This window comes from Gadus macrocephalus, chromosome 12, assembly GCF_031168955.1.
Source record: "Gadus macrocephalus chromosome 12, ASM3116895v1".
Taxonomy (NCBI): domain Eukaryota; kingdom Metazoa; phylum Chordata; class Actinopteri; order Gadiformes; family Gadidae; genus Gadus; species Gadus macrocephalus.
The window spans coordinates 667,876-690,554 of record NC_082393.1 but is presented as its reverse complement, the minus strand read 5'-3'; the positions used below and the strand labels follow the sequence as shown (position 1 = coordinate 690,554).

Here is a 22,679-nt window from a genome sequence, read left to right as displayed (position 1 = left end):
GCCAGAGTGCTCAACAGGTAGGGTACTATACCCCGTCCCCGTGTCGGAGCGCCATGACTGAGCTCAGACACGGAGCTCTGTGACTGAGCTCAGACACGGAGCTCTGTGACTGAGCTCAGTCATGGAGCTCCGTGACTGGGCTCAGTCACGGAGCTCCGTGTCTGAGCCCAGACACGGAGCTCCGTGACTGAGCTCAGTCATGGAGCTCCGTGTCTGAGCCCAGTGTCTGAGTGTGTTTGTTGTTCCAGCACGGTGGAGCTGGCCCGGACCTGCATCGGGACGCCCTACTACCTCTCCCCGGAGATCTGTGAGAACAAGCCCTACAACAACAAAAGGTCTCTCCCCTGGTCCTAACTCCCAAATGGTCTTAACTGGTCTCTGCTGGTTTTAATTGGACTTACCTGATATTAACTGGTTCTTGCTGGACTTAACTGGACATCATTAGCTGTGAGGGTATTATGTCTGTATTGACTGAAGTCCTCGCTGCTCGTGGCCAGCCGATGGCTCCGTATCGACCCTCTCTATCTGTTTGGTGTCTGCATGTAACCCGGTATCCCCCGGCCATGTCGCTCTCTGAGGCTGTTCAGCGAGGCGCTCCTCACCCTGCCGTCTGTCTGTCCGTCCCTGCAGTGATGTCTGGGCCCTGGGCTGTGTGCTGTATGAGATGTGTACCCTCAAGCATGCTGTGAGTATCCTGCCTCCAATCCTCTCAGCCTCTAAGAGCCTCATGTTATACTCCCCTGAGTCCCCCATGGTTAATGCATGGCCTAGCCTGGGGTACCCTCCTCATACTGTCCATCATGGGAACGCTAGGCTAGGCTAGGCTAAGGTGAGCCCTCCTCATACTGTCCATCATGGGAACGCTAGGCTAGGCTAAGGTGAGCCCTCCTCATACTGTCCATCATGGGAACGCTAGGCTAGGCTAGGCTAGGCTAAGGTGAGCCCTCCTCATGCTGTCCATCATGGGTACGCTAGGCTAGGCTAAGGTGAGCCCTCCTCATGCTGTCCATCATGGGAACGCTAGGCTAGGCTAGGCTAAGGTGAGCCCTCCTCATGCTGTCCATCATGGGTACGCTAGGCTAGGCTAAGGTGAGCCCTCCTCATACCGTCCATCATGGGTATGCTAGGCTAGGCTAGGCTAGGCTAAGGTGAGCCCTCCTCATACTCTCCATCATGGGTATGCTTGGCCAGGCTAGGCTAGGCTAAGGTGAGCCCTACTCATGCTGTCCATCATGGGTATGCTAGGCCAGGCTAAGCTAGGCTAGGCTAGGCTAAGGTGAGCCCACCTCATACTGTCCATCATGGGTATACTAGTCTAGGCTAAGGTGAGCCCTCCTCATACTGTCCATCATGGGTATGCTAGTCTAGGCTAGGCTAGGCTAGGCTAAGGTGAGCCCTCCTCATACTGTCCATCCCCTGGTCCTCTGAGAGCAGCTCTAGATGATCCAGGGATCAGAGCGGTGCTGTGGTTCAGTCCTCTGCGTCTCTCCTCAGTTTGAGGCGGGGAACATGAAGAACCTGGTCCTGAAGATCATCCGCGGGTCCTACCCCCCGGTGTCACTGCACTACTCCCAGGACCTGCGCTCCCTGCTGGGCCTGCTCTTCAGACGCAACCCCCGGGAGCGGCCCTCCGTCGGCACCGTGCTGCAGAAGCCCTTCCTCTCCTGCAGGATCCACAAGTTCCTCAGTCCCCAGGTAGGGCCCCCAGGTCTCAGTCCCCAGGTAGGGCCCCCAGGTCTCAGTCCCCAGGTCTCAGTCCCCAGGTAGGGCCCCCAGGTCTCAGTCCCCAGGTAGGGGCCCCCAGGTCTCAGTCCCCAGGTAGGGGCCCCCAGGTCTCAGTCCCCAGGTAGGGACCCCCAGGTCTCAGTCCCCAGGTCTCAGTCCCCAGGTCTCAGTCCCCAGGTAGGGGCCCCCAGGTCTCAGTCCCCAGGTAGGGCCCCCAGGTCTCAGTCCCCAGGTAGGGGCCCCCAGGTCTCAGTCCCCAGGTAGGGGCCCCCAGGTCTCAGTCCCCAGGTAGGGACCCCCAGGTCTCAGTCCCCAGGTAGGGGCCCCCAGGTCTCAGTCCCCAGGTCTCAGTCCCCAGGTAGGGGCCCCCAGGTCTCAGTCCCCAGGTAGGGCCCCCAGGTCTCAGTCCCCAGGTAGGGACCCCCAGGTCTCAGTCCCCAGGGGTCTCAGTCCCCAGGGGCCTCAGTCCCCAGGTAGGGACCCCCATGCCTCAGTCCCCAGGTAGGGACCCCCAGGTCTCAGTCCCCAGGTAGGGACCCCCAGGCCTCGGGTCCGGGTCCCAGGTATCAGGTCGGGGTCTCAGGTCCGGGTCCGCTCTGATCGTAGGTTCTCTCGTCTTCCAGATCATCGCTCAGGAGTTCAGCCCCGCCTTCCTCCACAAGCAGCCTCCAGGGGGTGTGGCCCCGGGGCTCCCAGGTAAGCCCCGCCCCCAGGGCGGAGTCTTCTGTGCGTCTTCGTAGTTAAAGGAGCTAGAGTTTTCCCGATACCGATACCAGTATCTAGCATCGAATACGAAAGTCTCTGAGCCGGTCTGGTCCATCATGTGACTCCCTAGAACATCACCGAAACTCATCTCAGAGCTGGATAAAGTCGGAAAAACATGGATGCTCACGATTAACTGCAAGAATACTGATGGCTTATTCTAATAATAGATTATAAATGTTAATGATCAATGTCAGAAAAAAAAAAGTTAGTCCAGGAATCAGAATTGGTATCGGGAAGGAAAAATGGTATCGGAACAGCTCTAAGAGACTAAGAGACAGCACTGATCTGAGGTCTGCGTGTTGTGTTGTGGTGTGTCGTCTTGTCGTGTCGTGTTGTGCAGCAGCGAAGCGTCCAGCCCAGGCCTCCACCCTCCTCTCCCCGGCTCAGAAGATCACTAAACCCGCCGCCAAGTACGGTGTTCCTCTGGCGGCCAGGAGGGTGTCAGAGGGAGCCAGGAGACCGAGAGTGGTGAGTACTGGGACTGGCCCCAGACTGACCCCCACTAACCCCCAGTCTAACCCCTAGACTGAGACTAACCCTCAGACTGAAACTAACCCCAAGACTGACCGCAACTAACCCCCAGACTAACCCCTAGACTGAGACTAACCCCTAGACTGAGACTAACCCCAGACTGAGACTAACCCCAGACTGACCCCCACTAACCCCTAGACTGAGACTAACCCCTAGACTGAGACTAACCCCAGACTGAGACTAACCCCAGACTGACCCCCACTAACCCCTAGACTGAGACTAACCCCAGACTGACCCCCACTAACCCCCAGACTAACCCCTAGACTAACCCCTAGACTGAGACTAACCCCAGACTGACCCCCACTAACCCCCAGACTGACCCCCACTAACCCCTAGACTGAGACTAACCCCCACTAACCCATGAGACTGAGTGTGTGTGTGTGTGTGTGTGTGTGTGTGTGTGTGTGTGTGTGTGTGTGTGTGTGTGTGTGTGTGTGTGTGTGTGTGTGTGTGTGTGTGTGTGTGTGTGTGTGTGTGTGTGTGTGCAGGCCGCCGCCCCCCCCCAGAGGAGAGTGAGTCACGCGGACGAGAGGAATAAACACGAGGTACAGCATGGAGCCCCCCCTCCTCTAGCCCCCCGGTTAAACCTGCTCCCTCCAGGAGGAGCTAGACTGGAGACTAGAGCAGGAGGAGATAGACTAGAGCAGGGGGAGCTAGACCAGAGACTAGAGCAGGAGGAGCTAGACTAGAGACTAGAGCAGGAGGAGCTAGACCAGAGACTAGAGCAGGAGGAGCTAGACTAGAGACTAGGCCTCAGGGTGGAGGCCCCAGCATGGTGGGGGCCCCAGGGTGGGGGTCCCAGGGTGGAGCCCCAGGGTGGGGGCCCAGCAGGGTGCAGGCCTCCACCCGTTGACGGGGCTCTCTGTGGTGTTGCAGGACGCGGTCCGGAAGAAACGCGCGGAGCTGCTGGAGAAGGAGAGGAAACACAAGGAGCAGGTGAGGCCACGCCCTTCATCACTCCTCCTCCCCCCTCCCCCCTCCCCCCTCCCCCCTCCTCCACCTCTAACTCCTCCCCCGTGGTGCCTCCAGGTGCTGCTGCTGAAGGCGGGCCAGGTGAAGAGCTACGAGAGGGAGAAGGTGGGTGCTGCTGGGCAGGGTGAGGGGTCAGAGGGCACCTCAGAGGGGATCTGACCTCTGACCTCTTGATTGTGCGACCTCTGACCCTCAGATGAACCGGATCAACCAGGCGCGGGAGCAGGGCTGGAAGCACGTCCTGGGAGCCAGCGGGGGGGGCAGCCCGGAGAGGAAGGTACGACCCCCTCCCTCCCCCCGGACCCCCTCCCTCCCCCCGGACCCCCCCCTCCACCCCCTCCTCCCCCCGGACCCCCCCCCCTCCCCCCCTCCTCCTCTACATTAATGAGGGTCGTTCCAGGTCATGTGTTTAACCACAGACTCTGTTTGTCATCTTCAGGGTTTCGGCAAGAGGGCCGGGGGGGCGGGGCCTGGTGCTGGCCCCTCCCTCTGCATAGGCCCCGCCCCCTGTCCGGCACAGGCCCCGCCCTCTGCTATAGTCCCCGCCCACTGCAGGGCGGCCTACGATCACTACCACACAAACCTGTCCAGGGAGGGTAGCCCAGTGCGGTACGGACACACAACACACTGACGCACAACTACACACTAACACACAACTACCACACAAACCTGTCCAGAGAGGGCAGCCCAGCCCAGTATGGTACGGAAACACACTGACGCACAACTACATACTTCAAACACTAACGCGCAACTACACACTACAAACACTAATGCACAACTACACACTAACGCACATCTACACACCTCAAACACTGACGCACAACTACACACTAACGGATAACTACACACTACAAACACTAACGCACAACTACACACTAACGCACAACTACACACTGCAAACACTAACGCACAACTACACACTAACGCACAACTATGTGTGTGTGGGTGTATCTCTATATATATGTTTGTGTGTGTGTGTGTGTGTGTCTGTGTGTGTATCAGGGGTGTTCCTGCTGCTGCCGGGCCGCTCCCCCCACAAAACCCAGACGCCGTCCGGAAGGAAGTCCAGAGACTGCAGTCGGTCTCCAGACAGGCCCACATCCACAGGTCTATCACCTATCCCCTATCCTCTATCACCTATCATCTATCCCCTGTACAGTCGGTCTCCAGACAGGCCCACATCCACAGGTCTATCACCTATCCCCTATCCTCTATCACCTATCATCTATCCCCTGTACAGTCGGTCTCCAGACAGGCCCACATCCACAGGTCTATCATCTATCACCTATCCTCTATCACCTATCACCTATCACCTATCAACTATCAACTATCACCTATCATCTATCATCTATCACCTATCCCCTATCCCCTGTCATATATCACCTATCATCTATCACCTATCACCTATCCCCTATCATCTATCCCCTCTACAGTCTGTCCCCAGACAGGCCCACAGGTGTGTCACCTATCATCTATCCCCTATACATACAGGCCGACATCAGCAGGTCTCTATTGTCTGTCTATCTATACATTTGGGTCTCTGATCATCAATAATGTATAATCTGTAACATGAACAGGTCGTAGTCTCCTCTAGTGACTGTCTATCCCAGATCTCTTCAGTGTGTGTGTGCAGCAACAAGTTTCACCCGTTGTCGAGGGAACGCTCTTTGTTGACCGTGTTGACTGCTGGTTGTCATGGCATTACTAACTAACACTCACAGACGACCTCAGAATGGAACTCATGTTCTACAGTTGTGTTATCCCCTGGATCTACACATCAAACTACACAACAAACTAGCCACAAACTCAACCACAAACTACACAACTAACTACACATCACTAGAACCAAAGTACATTAGTCCTGTTGTCAATAATGACCAAGACCTTCGTTAAGGAGAAGGTAGGGATTAGACAGTACAGAGACAGGTCATTAAGGAGCAGGTAGGGGTTAGACAGTACAGAGACAGGTCATTAAGGAGCAGGTAGGGGTTAGACAGTACAGAGACAGGTCATTAAGGAGCAGGTAGGGGTTAGACAGTACAGAGACAGGTAATTAAGGAGCAGGTAGGGGTTAAACAGTACAGAGACAGGTCGTTAAGGAGCAGGTAGGGGTTAGACAGTACAGAGACAGGTCATTAAGGAGCAGGTAGGGGTTAGACAGTACAGAGACAGGTCATTAAGGAGCAGGTAGGGGTTAGACAGTACAGAGACAGGTCATTAAGGAGCAGGTAGGGGTTAGACAGTACAGAGACAGGTCATTAAGGAGCAGGTAGGGGTTAGACAGTACAGAGACGGGTCATTAAGGAGCAGGTAGGGGTTGGACAGTACAGAGACAGGTCATTAAGGAGCAGGTAGGGGTTAGACAGTACAGAGACAGGTCATTAAGGAGCAGGTAGGGGTTAGACAGTACAGAGACAGGTCATTAAGGAGCAGGTAGGGGTTAGACAGTACAGAGACAGGTCATTAAGGAGCAGGTAGGGGTTAGACAGTACAGAGACAGGTCATTAAGGAGCAGGTAGGGGTTAGACAGTACAGAGACAGGTCGGGGTTAGACAGTACTGACCTGTGTCTCCCCAGGCACCGGGCCCAGGTGGGGGCGGGCCGGGGCTGCCAGGTGGAGCAGTTCCTGCAGCGGAAGAGAGAGGCCATGCTGAACAAGGTCCGGGCGGAGGGACAGCTGGTAGGTACCCCCACCTCTACACCACCTTCCTGACCTGTGACCCCACCTTTCTGCTGAATACCCCCTGGTTCTGAGGCCTGGGTGGAGGCCCTTTGTCTCTGGGTGGAGGCCCTTTGTCTCTGGGTGGAGGGTGGTGTCGCTGGTTGGTGTCTGTCTCCGCGTGGAGGATGGAGGCCTGTGTCTCTGGGTGGAGGCATTTGTCTCTGGGTGGTGTTTCTGCGTGAAGGCCTGTGTCTCTGGGTGGAGGGTGGTGTCTCTGGTTGGTGTCTCCGGGTGGAGGGTGGAGGCCTGTGTCTCTGGGTGGAGGCTCTGGATGGTGTTTCTGGGTGGAGGCCTGTGTCTCCGGGTGGTGTTTCTGGTTCTAAGGTGTGGTTGACCGTAGGGGGCGCGGCAGAACTGGGCGGCGGTCTACGGGAGCCGGGGGGCGGGGCCTCACCGCTTCAGGAGGCCCCGGGCCAATCAGGAGGAGGAGGTAGGAACCAGGTCCTCCCCCCCCCCCCCCCCCTCCCCCCCCCCGGCGCTGGATGCATGCGTCTGCCAGCTGCTCGTTCCTCATGGTCGGTTTGCTCCACGGTCCTTATTGTTTATCTTCTGTTCTTCATATTATGATTATTATTAACATCTAACGGCTCCACCTGCACCACCTCCAAAACCTCCACCTCCACCTCCACCATCGGCTTCGGTTCCAGCTCATGATTTGGTTCGTTTTTGGTCCTGAATGCTTTCTGTTGTTCCTGCCTGGGCTTTACACCACCCCTACACCACCCCTACACCACCATGCAACCAATACTACACCAGCCCTACACCACCGTGCTCCACCCCTACACCACCGTGCTCCACCCCTACACCACCATGCACCACCCCTACACCACCGTGCTCCACCCCTACACCACCGTGCTCCACCCCTACACCACCGTGCTCCACCCCTACACCACCATGCACCACCCCTACACCACCGTGCTCCACCCCTACACCACCGTGCTCCACCCCTACACCACCGTGCTCCACCCCTACACCACCGTGCTCCACCCCTACACCACCATGCACCACCCCTACACCACCGTGCTCCACCCCTACACCACCGTGCTCCACCCCTACACCACCGTGCTCCACCCCTACACCACCGTGCTCCACCCCTACACCACCATGCACCACCCCTACACCACCCCTACACCACCATACACCACCCTACACCTCCCATACACCGGCGTGCCCCACCCCTACACCACCCCTACACCACCCTACACCACCCCTACACCACCGTGCTCCACCCCTACACCACCCCTACACCACCCCTACACCACCGTGCTCCACCCCTACACCACCGTGCAATACCCTACACTGTGCTGCTGTGTGTTAGTGGTCTGTGAGTGTACACCTGTCTGTCTCTCTAACGGTCTGTCTGTCTGTCTGTCTGTCTGTCTGTGTCTCTCTCTAACGGTCTGTCTGTCTGTCTGTCTGTCTGTCTCTCTAACGGTCTGTCTGTCTGTCTGTCTGTCTGTCTGTCTGTCTGTCTGTCTGTCTGTCTGTCTGTCTGTCTGTGTCTCTCTCTAACGGTCTGTCTGTCTGTCTGTCTGTGTCTCTAACTGTCTGTCTGTCTGTCTGTCTGTCTGTCTGTCTGTCTGTGTCTGTCTGTCTGTCTGTCTGTCTGTCTGTCTGTCTGTGTCTCTCTCTAACGGTCTGTCTGTCTGTCTGTCTGTCTGTCTGTCTGTCTCTCTAACGGTCTGTCTGTCTGTCTGTCTGTCTGTCTGTCTGTCTGTCTGTGTCTCTCTCTAACGGTCTGTCTGTCTGTCTGTCTGTCTGTCTGTCTGTCTGTCTGTCTGTCTGTCTGTCTGTCTGTCTGTCTCTCTCTAACGGTCTGTCTGCCTGTCTGCCTGTCTGTCTGTCTGTCTGTCTGTCTGTCTGTCTGTCTGTCTGTCTGTCTGTGTCTCTCTCCCTCTCTCTCTGTCTCTGTCTCTGTCTCTGTCTCTGTCTCTCTCTCTCTAACTGTCTGTCTGTCTGTCTGTCTGTCTGTCTGTCTGTCTGTCTGTCTGTCTGTCTGTCTGTCTGTCTGTCTGTCTGTCTGTCTGTCTGTCTGTGTCTCTCTCTCTGTCTCTCTCTGTCTCTGTCTCTCTCTGTCTCTGTCTCTGTCTCTCTCTCTCTCTCTCTCTCTCTCTAACTGTCTGTCTGTCTGTCTGTCTGTCTGTGTCTCTCTCCCTCTCTCTCTGTCTCTGTCTCTCTCTCTCTAACTGTCTGTCTGCCTGTCTGTCTGTCTCAGGAGTATCTAACCCGCCTTCGTCAGATCCGGCTGCAGAACTTCAACGAGCGGCAGCAGATGAAGGCTCGGATGAGAGGGGAGAAGGTAAGACGCGCCGCACGCCTCTACTGAGCATGACAGGAAGTGCACACAGGAAGTGACCCGCTCTCTGTTCCAGTACGACAGCGACGGCTCAGACAGCGTCGGGTCCAGTGAGGAGGCGGAGCTACGCAGGAAGAAGATAGAGGTGCTGAAGGTCAGCCAATCACACGCTGCCTCATGTACTGTACTATATCATATTATCTATTACTATATTATATTATATTACTACATTATATTATTGTATAACATTATATTACTATATTATGTTACTATATAATATTATTACATAATATAATATTATTCTATCTTATATGTGTGTGTGTGTGTGTGTGTGTGTGTGTGTGTGTGTGTGTGTGTGTGTGTGTGTGTGTGTGTGTGTGTGTGTCTAGGCCCAGGCCAGTGTGCGGGCGGCCGTGCTCCAGGAGCAGCTGGAGAGGAGGAGGAAGGAGGCGTCTCAGAAGGCCTGGGAGGAGCACGTAAGAACACCACCTCCTCCACCCACCACTGCCCCTGAACCTCCACCTCTGGCTCCACCTGGGGCGTTTAGCAGACGTACTTAGCGTCGTGTCTCACCCTCGCGACTTACAATAAGTACAGTAAGGATGTTCATAGGACCAAGCGCTAACCATCACTAGGTTAACCCATTCCCGTCTAGACGCGGTCCTCCTCCCAGACCCGTGGTCTTCATCCTCTCCTAACCCCCCCCCCCCCCCCCCCCCCCCCTAGGCCGGTCCCGCGGGGCTACGTGGAGGCTAGCCCGTTAGCGCTCTGTTAGCCGTGAGCCTAGCCCCTCTGCTCTGCTCCTCAGCTGGTGGCCCGCGGGGCTACGTGGAGGCTAGCCCGTTAGCGCTCTGTTAGCCGTGAGCCTAGCCCCTCTGCTCTGCTCCTCAGCTGGTGGCCCGCGGGGTGAAGGTCGCCGTGGCAGCCGGAGGAGACGCGGGGTCGCGGGTCAGCTCGATAGAGCCGACCTCTGACCCCCGGGAGAACCTAGACCCTGCTGACCCCCCCCCTCTGCCCGCCATCTCCATGACAACGGCTCTGAAGGAGGTTGGAGCGGTCAGTACAAGTAGTTACCACCACTAACTAGTTACCAGGAGGATTACTGTAGTAGTACTAGTTACCAGGAGGATGACTGTAGTGATACTAGTTACCAGGAGGATTACTGTGGTAGTACTAGTTACCAGGAGGATTACTGTAATAGTACTAGTTACCAGGAGGATTACTGTAGTAGTACTAGTTACCAGGAGGATTACTGTAGCAGTACTAGTTACCAGGAGGATTACTGTAGCAGTACTAGTTACCAGGAGGATTACTGTGGTAGTACTAGTTACCAGGAGGATTACTGTGGTAGTACTAGTTACCAGGAGGATTACTGTAGTAGTACTAGTTACCAGGAGGATTACTATAGTAGTACTAGTTACCAGGAGGATTACTGTAGTAGTACTAGTTACCAGGAGGATTACTGTAGTAGTACTAGTTACCAGGAAGATTACTGTGGTAGTACTAGTTACCAGGAGGATTACTGTGGTAGTACTAGTTACCAGGAGGATTACTGTATTAGTACTAGTTACCAGGAGGATTACTGTGGTAGTACTAGTTACCAGGAGGATTACTGTGGTAGTACTAGTACCAGGAGGATTACTGTAGTAATACTAGTTACCAGGAGGATTACTGTAGTAATACTAGTTACCAGGACGATTACTGTAGTAGTACTAGTTAGCAGGACGATTACTGTGTACTACTACAGGAGGATTACTTTAGTAGTACTAGTTACCAGGAGGATTACTGTAGTAGTACTAGTTACCAGGAGGATTACTGTAGTAGTACTAGTTACCAGGAGGATTACTGTAGTAGTACTAGTTAGCAGGAGGATTACTGTAGTAGTACTAGTTACCAGGAGGATTACTGTAGTAGTACTAGTTACCAGGAGGATTACTGTAGTAGTACTAGTTACCAGGAGGATTACTGTGGTAGTACTAGTTACCTGGAGGATTACTGTAGTAGTACTAGTTAGCAGGAGGATTACTGTAGTAGTACTAGTTACCAGGAGGATTACTGTGGTAGTACTAGTTACCTGGAGGATTACTGTAGTAGTACTAGTTACCAGGAGGATTACTGTAGTAGTACTAGTTACCAGGAGGATTACTGTAGTAGTACTAGTTAGCTGACTGGTTTCCTGTCTGCAGAACTCGGTCCGTAATGAAGACGCGCTGAAGACCGAGACGGCTGAGATCCAGGTACGGTCAGACAGCTCCACACACACAGTGACCCCGGCCAACCTCTGACCCCGGCCGACCTCTGACCCCGGCCGTCCTCTGTGACCCCGGCCGACCTCTGTGACCCCGGCTGACCTCTGTGACCCCGGCCGACCTCTGACCCCGGCTGACCTCTGACCCCGGCTGACCTCTGACCCCGGCTGACCTCTGACCCCGGCTGACCTCTGATCCCGGCTGACCTCTGTGACCCCGGCTGACCTCTGACCCCGGCTGACCTCTGACCCCGGCTGACCTCTGACCCCGCTCTGCCTCCTCTCTCCCCTCCAGAGGGAGAAGAAGGAGATCCTCCGGAGGCTGAATCAGAACCGCCAGCTCCAGAGTCCAGTGGAGGAAGAGCCCCCAGCTCCTCCCCCTCCTCCTCCTCCCCCTCCTCCTCCTCCCCCTCCTCCCCCGGCTCCTCTCCCCCCCCCGGGCCCTGTGGTCCGCGCTCCCCCCCCCCAGGACCAGGCCCCCCCTCCCTCGGAGGAGCGGCCGGGCTCCGGAGGAGACAGGAGGAGGTGGGAGGCCGGAGCTCCAGTGGTTCTGGCCCTGGGCCAGCAGACCCTCAACGAGAGCTGCATCAACGCCGGTACCCCAGAACATGATGTATAGACCCCCTAGAACATAATGTATAGACCCCCCCAACACTAATGTATAGACCCCCTCAGTACATGATGTATAGACCCCCCCAACACTAATATATAGACCCCCCAGTACATAATGTATAGACCCCCTAGAACATAATGTATAGACCCCCCAACACTAATGTATAGACCCCCCAGTACATAATGTATAGACCCCCTAGAACATAATGTATAGACCCCCCCAACACTAATGTATAGACCCCCCAGTACATAATGTATAGACCCCCTAGAACATGATGTATAGACCCCCCAACACTAATGTATAGACCCCCCAGTACATAATGTATAGACCCCCTAGAACATAATGCATAGACCCCCCAACACTAATGTATAGACCCCCTAGAACATAATGTATAGACCCCCCAACACTAATGTATAGACCCCCAAGAACATAATGTATAGACCCCCCAGAACATAATGTATAGACCCCCCCAGAACATAATGTATAGACCCCCCAACTCTCACTCTCCCTACAGCCTAACTCACTCTCCCTACAGCCTAACTCACTCTCCCTACAGCCTAACTCACTCTCCCTACAGCCTAACTCACTCTCCCTACAGCCTAACTCACTCTCCCTACAGCCTAACTCACTCTCCCTACAGCCTAACTCACTCTCCCTACACCCTAACTCACTCTCCCTACACCCTAACTCACTCTCCCTACAGCCTAACTCACTCTCCCTACAGCCTAACTCACTCTCCCTATGCCCTGTGTGTTCCAGACCAGACTGTGGGGGAGGTGATCAGGATGGGTGTGGCCTTGGGGGAGGGGCCTAGGAAGGCATGGGGGCGGAGTCCCGACAGCCTGGTGCTCCGGGTCCTACAGGAGGCGGAGCTTCAGTCCCTCACCCAGACGATACTGGGAGACAGCAGCCCCTGCCAGGGTGAGTCCTCCTGCTCCTCCTCCTCCACCTGATCCTCCTCCTCCTGCACCACCTCCTCCACCTCCTCCTCCACCTCCTCCACCTCCTTCTCCTCCACCTCCTCCTCTTCCTCTTCCTCTCCCTCCTCCACCTCCTCCACCTCCTCCTCTTCCTCTTCCTCTTCCTCTTCCTCCTCCTCCTCCTCCTCCAACCTATACAGTGTACCGCACCGTGCCGATATCAGCCAATCAGAAGAGCCTAACCTAGACTAGCCCCTCCCCTCGGGGAGGACCTGTGTCTTAATCCTCCAGGATTGATTGATGATTGTTAATTGATTGTTAATTGATTGTTAATTGATTGCTCCTCCCAGATAACTCCCACCTGGGGGAGGGGGAGGGACCCAGCCCGCCCGCTGCTCCCCCCTCGGACCCCCGGGTCAGAGGTCAGGAGGAGGGGGGGGTCACGGCTCCCGTCCCTGACCTGGATCAGGGTCCTGGTGCTGGACCCGGGGCGGACACCGGACCTGGAGCGACCTCTGACCTCACAGAGATCCTGGGTTAGTGGGACAGACAGACAGACGGACGGACGGACGGACGGACAGACGGATGGACAGACGGACGGACGGACGGACGGACGGACGGACGGACGGACAGTCAGAGACGGACGGACGGACGGACAATCACAGAGACAGACAGTCGGACACTCAGTCATCACGCCTCTCTGACCTCTGACCCTGCAGACCCCCTGGACCTGGAGGCCGTGGTTCTGGGGGCGTGCACGCAGCAACGTGCACGCCCCCCCGCTGAGGTGAAGCAGGTCTGGCAGCCGCCGCCCCCCCAGTGAGTCACCATGGCGATAGAACACACACACACACACACACACACACACACACACACACACACACACACAGGGTCCCGCTGGAGGCTGAGCTGTGGTTCTCTCTCAGGCCACCAGAGGGCGCCGTGGCCCCAGCAGAGACGGCGGAGAAGCCCCCCGACCCAGCAGGTGAGTCTCTCCGTTCATCTCTGCTCATCGGCCCAGGAGTAACGGTAAAGAGACAGCGTTTAGACCGCGCTTTACCAACCAGTGGCCGCTCACAGCGCTCTGCAACACTGCCTCACATTCACCCCTTCATTCACACATTCACACCCCGCTGGTGGAGTCGGCCCCGCAGGGCGACAGCCAGCTGGTCAGGAGCGCTCAGGGGGAGGCGTCTCGCTCAGGGACACCTCCACCCTCTAGGAGGAGCCGGGGATCAACCAGCAACCTTCAGGTTACGTCGACCCGCTCTGCCTCCTGAGACGCAGGCCGCCTGGAAAACATCTTTATTGAGAAGTCATGTTGAGGCTCAAGACGGAACGAAGCCCATCAACACAACCGGGGGTCTCTGGGTCCGTCGGCAGGGGTCTGGTTAAAGGGATGGTTGGACATCAGAGGACCCAGCCTGCCCGTCAATCACAGAAACGTAGGGAGGGGGGAGGGGTCTTTGGTTGTTAAATCTGTCGCTCCTCCTCCTCCTCCTCCTCCTCCTCCTCCACTTCCTCCTCCCCCTCCTCCTCCTCCTCTCCTCTCTCCCCTCCTAGCCCCGCCCCCGTGGGAGGAGCCTCTCTTCTCGCGGCTGTGTAGCCCCGCCCACCGGCGGACCCTGGCCCTCCTCTCGGCCCAGTCCTCCCTGGACGACTCCTCCTGCTCCCTGGCGTCGCGCTCCCGCTCCGTCTCCCCCCTGCGCTCCTCCCAGCACCGGGACCTCCTGCTGGGGCTGTCGGCCGGCCTGTTCGACTCCCCCAACCCCAAGGTGACACGCACGCACGCACGCACGCACACGCACGCACGCGCACACAGGGAGCGGGGTTCATTGAGATGGCTTCGGTCCAAAGGGAGGAGGGGTGGGGGGGGGGCGGTCGTCACGGTGACCCAGAGGGCGTGGCAGAGGGCAGGTGATGGTGGGCGTGGGGCAGATGTTCTGGGAGCTGCTGGGGTATTTATAGCACCATGAACGATGAGGTGTCACTACACACACCGCTACACACACCGCTACACACACCGCTACACACACCGCTACACACACTGCTACACACACCGCTACACACACCGCTACACACACCGCTACACACACCGCTACACACACTGATACACACACTGATACACACACGATACACACACGATACACACACAGCGCTACACACACACCACTACACACACACCGCTACACACACCGCTACACACACCGCTACACACACCGCTACACACACGCTACACACACCGCTACACACACCGCTACACACACTGCTACACACACCGCTACACACACCGCTACACACACTGCTACACACACCGCTACACACACCGCTACACACACCGCTACACACACCGCTACACACACTGATACACACACTGCTACACACACGATACACACACAGCGCTACACACACACCACTACACACACACCGCTACACACACACCACTACACACACTGCTACACACACTGCTACACACACGATACACACACAGCGCTACACACACAGCGCTACACACACACCACTACACACACACCACTACACACACTGATACACACACCGCTACACACACCGCTACACACACCGCTACACACACTGATACACACACTGCTACACACACCGCTACACACACTGCTACACACACTGCTACACACACACCACTACACACACTGATACACACACTGCTACACACACGATACACACACACCGCTACACACACTGATACACACACTGCTACACACACGATACACACACAGCGCTACACACACAGCGCTACACACACACCGCTACACACACAACGCTACACACACAACGCTACACACACACCGCTACACACACTGCTATACACACTAGTACACACACCGCTACACACACACTGCTACACACACACTGCTACACACACACTGCTACACACACCGCTACACACACACCGCTACACACACACCGCTACACACACAACGCTACACACACTCATACACACACACCGCTACACACACCGCTACACACACCGCTACACACACACCGCTACACACACCGCTACACACACCGCTACACACACACCGCTACACACACAACGCTACAAACACCGCTACACACACACCGCTACACACACCGCTACACACACCGCTACACACACACCGCTACACACACAACGCTACACACACTCATACACACACTCATACACACAGAGCCACACTGCGTATCTGCGTAACGGCTCACGCTGCTATTGCCACGTGATTATTATAATACACAGCAGAGGTGTGTGTGTGTGTGTGTGTGTGTGTGTGTGTGTGTGTGTGTGTGTGTGTGTGTGTGTGTGTGTGTGTGTGTGTGTGTGTGTGTGTGTGTGTGTGTGTGTGTGTGTAGATGCTGAGGACCTGCTCTCTGCCCGACCTGAGTCTCCTCTTCAGCTCCACGGTCGCCCCCGGCGATGACCCGGCCGTTGCCCCCGACAACCACCTGGAGGCTAAGGAAGACGACCAATCAGAGGCTGAGGAGTGAGTCCAGAAAGTTGAGATATCAAAGCAGTCCCCTAGTGGGCCGTACTGGTATCTACAGGAGAAACCATCACGCTGTTAATATATCTAATGAGGTTATGTTTCATATGTAGCTGCTATTGCTACCATGCTGCGAGAGCTCGCTATGCTGCGTAGCTTGTGAGCCTTGCTCCCAGTACGCTGTGTGGCTGACATGGCTGTGTACCGTGTTAGCCTAGTAGCAGCATTCTGCATGCTACAGCTAAGCTTAGTTAGCGGCCTGCTGTATGTCGGCTAGTTAGCAGTGCTAACCAGAGGCTGCTGTGTTGCCAGCGGCTACGAGGATGAGGACCTGAGGGAACTCAGGGCCTCCATGGAGCGACTCCTCCAGGAGGAAGAGGAGGAGGGCGGGGACTTCCCCAGGAGCCCCCCAGAGGAAGAGGAGGAGCGAGAAGGAGACTTCAACGGGAACCCAGAAGGCTGTGCAGCCCCGCCCCTCCTAGAGGGGGGAGGAGCTTCTGAGGAGGAGGAGGAGGGGGGAGGGGCTCCTGAGGAGGAGGAGGAGCTGAACCACATGGTGGAGGACGATGATGAGGAGGAAGAGGAGGAAGAGGAGGAGGGGGAGGAGGAGGAGGAGGAGGAGGAGGAGTCCAATGGAAGCCCTGGAGATGAGGAGGTGGAAGATCTGCTGACCAACGGTGTGGAGGAGGAAGAGCAGCAGGAGGAGGAAGAGGAGGAGCACAGCAGAAACAGTCAGCTCAACGAGGAGTGGCACTCAGGTGATTAATGATGTCATGATGTTATGATGGTATTACCCTTACCCTTCCACCCTGACTGACACAATGAGGTAATGATGTCATTAGACTCTAGGTAATGATGTCATTAGACTAGGTAATGATGTCATTAGACTAGGTAATGATGTCATTAGACTCTAGGTAATGATGTCATTAGACTCTAGGTAATGATGTCATTAGACTCTAGGTAATGATGTCATTAGACTAGGTAATGATGTCATTAGACTCTAGGTAATGATGTCATTAGACTCTAGGTAATGATGTCATTAGACTCTAGGTAATGATGTCATTAGACTCTAGGTAATGATGTCATTAGACTAGGTAATGATGTCATTAGACTCTAGGTAATGATGTCATTAGACTCTAGGTAATGATGTCATTAGACTCTAGGTAATGATGTCATTAGACTCTAGGTAATGATGTCATTAGACTCTAGGTAATGATGTCATTAGACTAGGTAATGATGTCATTAGACTCTAGGTAATGATGTCATTAGACTAGGTAATGATGTCATTAGACTAGGTAATGATGTCATTAGACTCTAGGTAATGATGTCATTAGACATCATTACTCTAGGTAATGATGTCATTAGACTCTAGGTAATGATGCCATTAGACTCTTGGTAATGATGTCATTAGACTCTAGGTAATGATGCCATTAGACTCTAGGTAATGATGTCATTAGACTCTAGGTAATGATGTCATTAGACTCTAGGTAATGATGTCATTAGACTCTAGGTAATGATGTCATTTGACTCTAGGTAATGATGCCATTAGACTCTAGGTAATGATGTCATTAGACTCTAGGTAATGATGTCATTAGACTCTAGGTAATGATGTCATTAGACTCTAGGTAATGATGTCATTTGACTCTAGGTAATGATGTCATTAGACTCTAGGTAATGATGCCATTAGACTCTAGGTAATGATGTCATTAGACTCTAGGTAATGATGCCATTCGACTAGGTAATGATGCCATTAGACTCTAGGTAATGATGTCATTAGACTCTAGGTAATGATGTCATTAGACTCTAGGTAATGATGTCATTAGACTCTAGGTAATGATGTCATTAGACTCTAGGTAATGATGTCATTAGACTCTAGGTAATGATGTCATTAGACTAGGTAATGATGCCATTAGACTCTAGGTAATGATGTCATTAGACTCTAGGTAATGATGTCATTAGACTCTAGGTAATGATGCCATTAGACTCTAGGTAATGATGCCATTAGACTCTAGGTAATGATGTCATTAGACTCTAGGTAATGATGTCATTAGACTCTAGGTAATGATGTCATTAGACTCTAGGTAATGATGTCATTAGACTCTAGGTAATGATGCCATTAGACTAGGTAATGATGCCATTAGACTCTAGGTAATGATGTCATTAGACTCTAGGTAATGATGTCATTAGACTAGGTAATGATGTCATTAGACTAGGTAATGATGCCATTAGACTCTAGGTAATGATGCCATTAGACTCTAGGTAATGATGTCATTAGACTCTAGGTAATGATGTCATTAGACTCTAGGTAATGATGTCATTAGACTCTAGGTAATGATGTCATTAGACTCTAGGTAATGATGTCATGCCCCCCCCCCCCCCCCCCAGACAGCAGTGGGGAGGAGGCAGAGCAGCAGCAGCAGCACCAGGACAGCATCTTCAGCCGTCTGGAGGAGCTGCGCTTCAACCTGGAGCAGCTCATGGGCTTCGAGAACTTCATCGAGGCCTACAACAAGATCAAGGTGAGGACCCCCCTCAACCCTCCCAGACCCCCTCAACCCCCACACCTCCTCCTAAATGCCCCCTCATTTTCATGTGACGGGGATCATGTGACGGGGATCATGTGACAAGTCATGTGAGGCGTCATGTGACGGGTCATGTGAGGCGTCATGTGTGCCGTCATGTGACTGGTCATGTGACGGGCTCCCTGTGCTAGGCCATCCACGAGGACGAGGAGGAGAGCATCGAGCTGGGCTCCAGCCTGGTGCTCAGCATCCTGGGGACCCAGCACCAGCACCTGTACCCCAACATCCTGCACCTCGTCATGGCCGACGGGGCCTACCAGGAAGGTGGGTCCTCTCACACTGCCGCAGGGAGGGATAGAAACAGCCTGTCTGACAGCCTCTCCCCTGGTTCCCTCTCCCCTGGTTCCCTCTCTCTCCTTGTTCCCTCTCTCCTGGTTCCCTCTCTCTCCTGGTTCCCTCTCCCCTGGTACCCTCCCTCTCCTGGTTCCCTCTCTCTCCTTGTTCCCTCTCTCCTGGTTCCCTCTCTCTCCTGGTTCCCTCTCTCTCCTTGTTCCCTCTCTCCTTGTTCCCTCTCTCCTGGTTCCCTCTCTCTCCTGGTTCCCTCTCTCTCCTGGTTCCCTCTCTCTCCTTGTTCCCTCTCTCCTGGTCCCCTCTCTCTCCTGGTTCCCTCTCTCTCCTTGTTCCCTCTCCCCTGGTTCCCTCTCTCTCCTTGTTCCCTCTCTCCTGGTTCCCTCTCTCTCCTGGTTCCCTCTCTCTCCTTGTTCCCTCTCTCCTGGTTCCCTCTCTCTCCTTGTTCCCTCTCCCCTGGTACCCTCCCTCTCCTGGTTCCCTCCCTCTCCTTGTTCCCTCTCTCCTGGTTCCCTCTCTCTCCTTGTTCCCTCTCTCCTGGTTCCCTCTCTCTCCTGGTTCCCTCTCTCTCCTGGTTCCCTTTCTCTCCTTGTTCCCTCTCCCCTTGTTCCCTCTCTCCTGGTTCCCTCTCTCTCCTGGTTCCCTCTCTCTCCTTGTTCCCTCTCTCCTGGTTCCCTCTCTATCCTGGTTCCCTCTCTATCCTGGTTACCTCTCTCTCCTTGTTCCCTCTCACCTTGTTCCCTCTCTCCTTGTCCTCTCTCTCCTAGATAATGACGAGTAGCCGGTCTTGTCCCGGTCTTGTCCCGGTCTTCCGAGGTCTTCCCGGGACAGAAGGTCTTTGCATGGGGCGTCGTCGTAGCGTCACATCTGAAAGTGTTTCAGGCACACTTGCATGATGGGTAATGCGGTCCCACGATGGCCGCGGCCTGTTCCTCCACTCCCTGACACCAGGAGTAATGTTGCTACAGGAAGTGCATTAACCAGTGTGTGTTCTTACTAACCAAAGGTCTGCCCCTCCCCCTTCTGTCGCACACATACGTGTGTGTGTGTGTGTGTGTGTGTGTGTGTGTGTGTGTGTGTGTGTGTGTGTGTGTGTGTGTGTGTGTGTGTGTGTGTGTGTGTGTGTGTGTGTGTGTGTGTGTGTGTGTGTGTCTTAAAATGTGTTGTTTGGTTCTTTGCTTGGACACCTTGTTCTAAACGATGTTCCACGCTCCAGGATCTTCCAGGATTCTGGTTCTGCTTTCCACACGTTCACGTTGTGATGTTGTTCAGAGGACCTGGTTGAGGACTTCTCTACTCATACACCAGCACCGTCTCACTCCTCCACCTGAGTAGCAGGGTGTAGTTCTCCACCCGTTCTCCACCCGCCATGATGACACACAACCAGTTGAACCTCTATTCCTACGAGCTAGCAGACAGACTGTAGGCCACTTGAACACCTTTTCTTTTCTACCTGTTTCTACTTGTTTATTCAACACAAGACTTTCTGAAGATCAGTGATGGTCTGTCTGGTTGCCATGGTGATGTACCGAGGGAGCTAACACGATATATATGTTCCACTGACACGACTGTATGAGTTCCCGTGAAATGGGAAAAATATTATTCTTTCTATAAAATAAAACCCTTTTTTAACAAACGGAGCGTCTGTATTCCTCTCTTTCAGTGTTTCTGACTCTGTTATAACAATATAACAGGCACACACACAACAGACAAAACACAATATAACAGCCAGACAACAGACACAACACAATATAACAATAGAATATGTTTTGTCTTTAACAATAGAATATGTTTTGTCTATAACAATAGAATATGTTTTGTCTATAATAACAATAGAATATGCTGGTCAACATTAACAATAGGATTATGTTTTGTCTATAATAAGAGTGTATGTTGGTCTACATTAACAATAGGATTATGTTTTGTCTATAGTAAAAGTGTATGCCTATTACGGTTCATGGAACAGACCAGTTCATCTCTCTTTATTGTGATGATGTATTACTCTATCTTGGAGATGCAATTAAGTCTACACCACATATTCTGTCTATTTTTAATAAATTCGGGAGTATATCTGGGTATAAAATAAACTGGTTCAAGTCGGCTCTTCTTCCTCTTAATGATTCTATGTGACAAGCGTCTTTCTTTACCAATCGATATTCCAGTGGTTGACCAGTTTAAATACTTAGGTTTATCTATTTTTGCTACAATACAAACCACGGTCTCTTTTAACTACAACTCGACCCTCAGGCAGGTGGAAGGTGATTTGGAGCGTTGGTCATCCATCCCCAATTCATTTCGAGCGAGAGCTTCTATTATCAAAATGAACATCCTACCGCGGGTAAACTTCTGTAGTACAATGCTGCCCTTAGCACCCCCTGTTGGACACTGGGAGAAACTGCATGAATTCGTCTCTAGATATGTCTGGAAAGGGAAACGCCCACGGGTCAAAATGTCCATCTTGCAGCGGCATAAACTTTCTGGTGGTCTTGAGTTTCCAAATTTCCAATCTTATTTTTGGTCCTCAACACTCCGACCTCTAGCCTGGTCCTACAAGACCATCGTACTTCATTTCATTTGTACTGAAGTGAAATGAAAATTGAGCAGAAGGTATGTGGGCGGTGCCAGGCTATCCGACCTCTACATACCTGGTTAAATCCGACGGCACAGGTAGCCTGGCGTTCTTTAGAAGAAAATCTAGTTAAACCACATAGGCTTCAGGACTTAATTTACTCTAACATCCCTATCAAAACCTGCAAATCCAAATTTGCTCTTTAATATCACATTTGGTCGCCACATGGAGAACAGTGGAATCACACTCCATCCTCACCTTCCTTTATTTAATAATCTTTCCCTTTGCTTGGGTGGTCACCTGATTTTGTTCCCTCAATGGAGTGATAAGGGGATCAATACCCTTTCGGACATCACATCAGATAATACTCTCAGATCTTTTCAAGACCTGAAATCTCATTCCAACCGACCGGGCACTTCTTTTTCCTCCTACCTACAACTCCGCAGTGCCTTACGGGCACACGGAGTCCCCTGGGGGGAAACTTGGAACCTCATCCAATCCATAAAATATGTGGAAATCTTTCTACCCAAGGCTTGGTGTCCGCCCTTCACACGTTCCTTTCTAAACGCGCAGAAAAAACTCTGCAGTTGGATAGTCGCTGGAGCCATGATCTCTCAATGGCACCTTCCACAATCAATTGGTCCATAGTCTGGTCAAAGATTGACCTAGCATCTCGTAATCCCAATCAGATGATTCATTATAACTTTGCACACAGACTCTACTGCACTCTGCGTAAATTATTTTTGATGAAATTAAATCCATCTCCCAACTGTCAGCTATGCTCTTTAGGAACCACAGGAACCTTTGTTCACATGGTCTGGGATTGCCCTGGTGTGAGAGACTTTTGGAGTATGGTGTCCAACAGAATGTCTAAAGTGCTTGAGCGTACCATCCCCTGCTCCCCAACTGTCCTATTGCTGAACGATGTCACTGGTTTGGATCTTTCTTTGATGC

At 53.4% G+C, this 22,679-nt stretch overlaps 1 protein-coding gene across 1 annotated transcript in view; it reads left to right on the top strand.

Moving 5' to 3' along the window:
* nek1 (NIMA-related kinase 1) overlaps positions 1 to 20,792 on the top strand; it is a 24,598-nt gene extending 3,806 nt beyond the window's left edge. The window contains exons 7-36 of the mRNA XM_060067217.1: positions 1 to 17; positions 249 to 335; positions 631 to 685; positions 1,495 to 1,695; positions 2,349 to 2,421; positions 2,831 to 2,958; positions 3,510 to 3,566; positions 3,898 to 3,957; positions 4,051 to 4,098; positions 4,190 to 4,270; positions 4,433 to 4,602; positions 4,996 to 5,100; positions 6,571 to 6,673; positions 7,056 to 7,145; positions 8,931 to 9,014; positions 9,088 to 9,165; positions 9,401 to 9,487; positions 9,903 to 10,067; positions 11,198 to 11,248; positions 11,555 to 11,855; positions 12,632 to 12,793; positions 13,143 to 13,328; positions 13,512 to 13,611; positions 13,719 to 13,777; positions 14,356 to 14,567; positions 16,156 to 16,286; positions 16,599 to 17,044; positions 18,672 to 18,805; positions 19,000 to 19,132; positions 19,924 to 20,792. The exon at positions 1 to 17 is cut by the window's left edge and continues 51 nt beyond it. Of these exons, the coding sequence (XP_059923200.1) occupies positions 1 to 17; positions 249 to 335; positions 631 to 685; positions 1,495 to 1,695; positions 2,349 to 2,421; positions 2,831 to 2,958; positions 3,510 to 3,566; positions 3,898 to 3,957; positions 4,051 to 4,098; positions 4,190 to 4,270; positions 4,433 to 4,602; positions 4,996 to 5,100; positions 6,571 to 6,673; positions 7,056 to 7,145; positions 8,931 to 9,014; positions 9,088 to 9,165; positions 9,401 to 9,487; positions 9,903 to 10,067; positions 11,198 to 11,248; positions 11,555 to 11,855; positions 12,632 to 12,793; positions 13,143 to 13,328; positions 13,512 to 13,611; positions 13,719 to 13,777; positions 14,356 to 14,567; positions 16,156 to 16,286; positions 16,599 to 17,044; positions 18,672 to 18,805; positions 19,000 to 19,132; positions 19,924 to 19,937 (3,618 nt within the window). The 3' untranslated portion in view covers positions 19,938 to 20,792. The remainder of the gene's footprint in view (positions 18 to 248; positions 336 to 630; positions 686 to 1,494; positions 1,696 to 2,348; positions 2,422 to 2,830; positions 2,959 to 3,509; positions 3,567 to 3,897; positions 3,958 to 4,050; positions 4,099 to 4,189; positions 4,271 to 4,432; positions 4,603 to 4,995; positions 5,101 to 6,570; positions 6,674 to 7,055; positions 7,146 to 8,930; positions 9,015 to 9,087; positions 9,166 to 9,400; positions 9,488 to 9,902; positions 10,068 to 11,197; positions 11,249 to 11,554; positions 11,856 to 12,631; positions 12,794 to 13,142; positions 13,329 to 13,511; positions 13,612 to 13,718; positions 13,778 to 14,355; positions 14,568 to 16,155; positions 16,287 to 16,598; positions 17,045 to 18,671; positions 18,806 to 18,999; positions 19,133 to 19,923) is intronic.
* Positions 20,793 to 22,679: the final 1,887 nt, after the last annotated feature.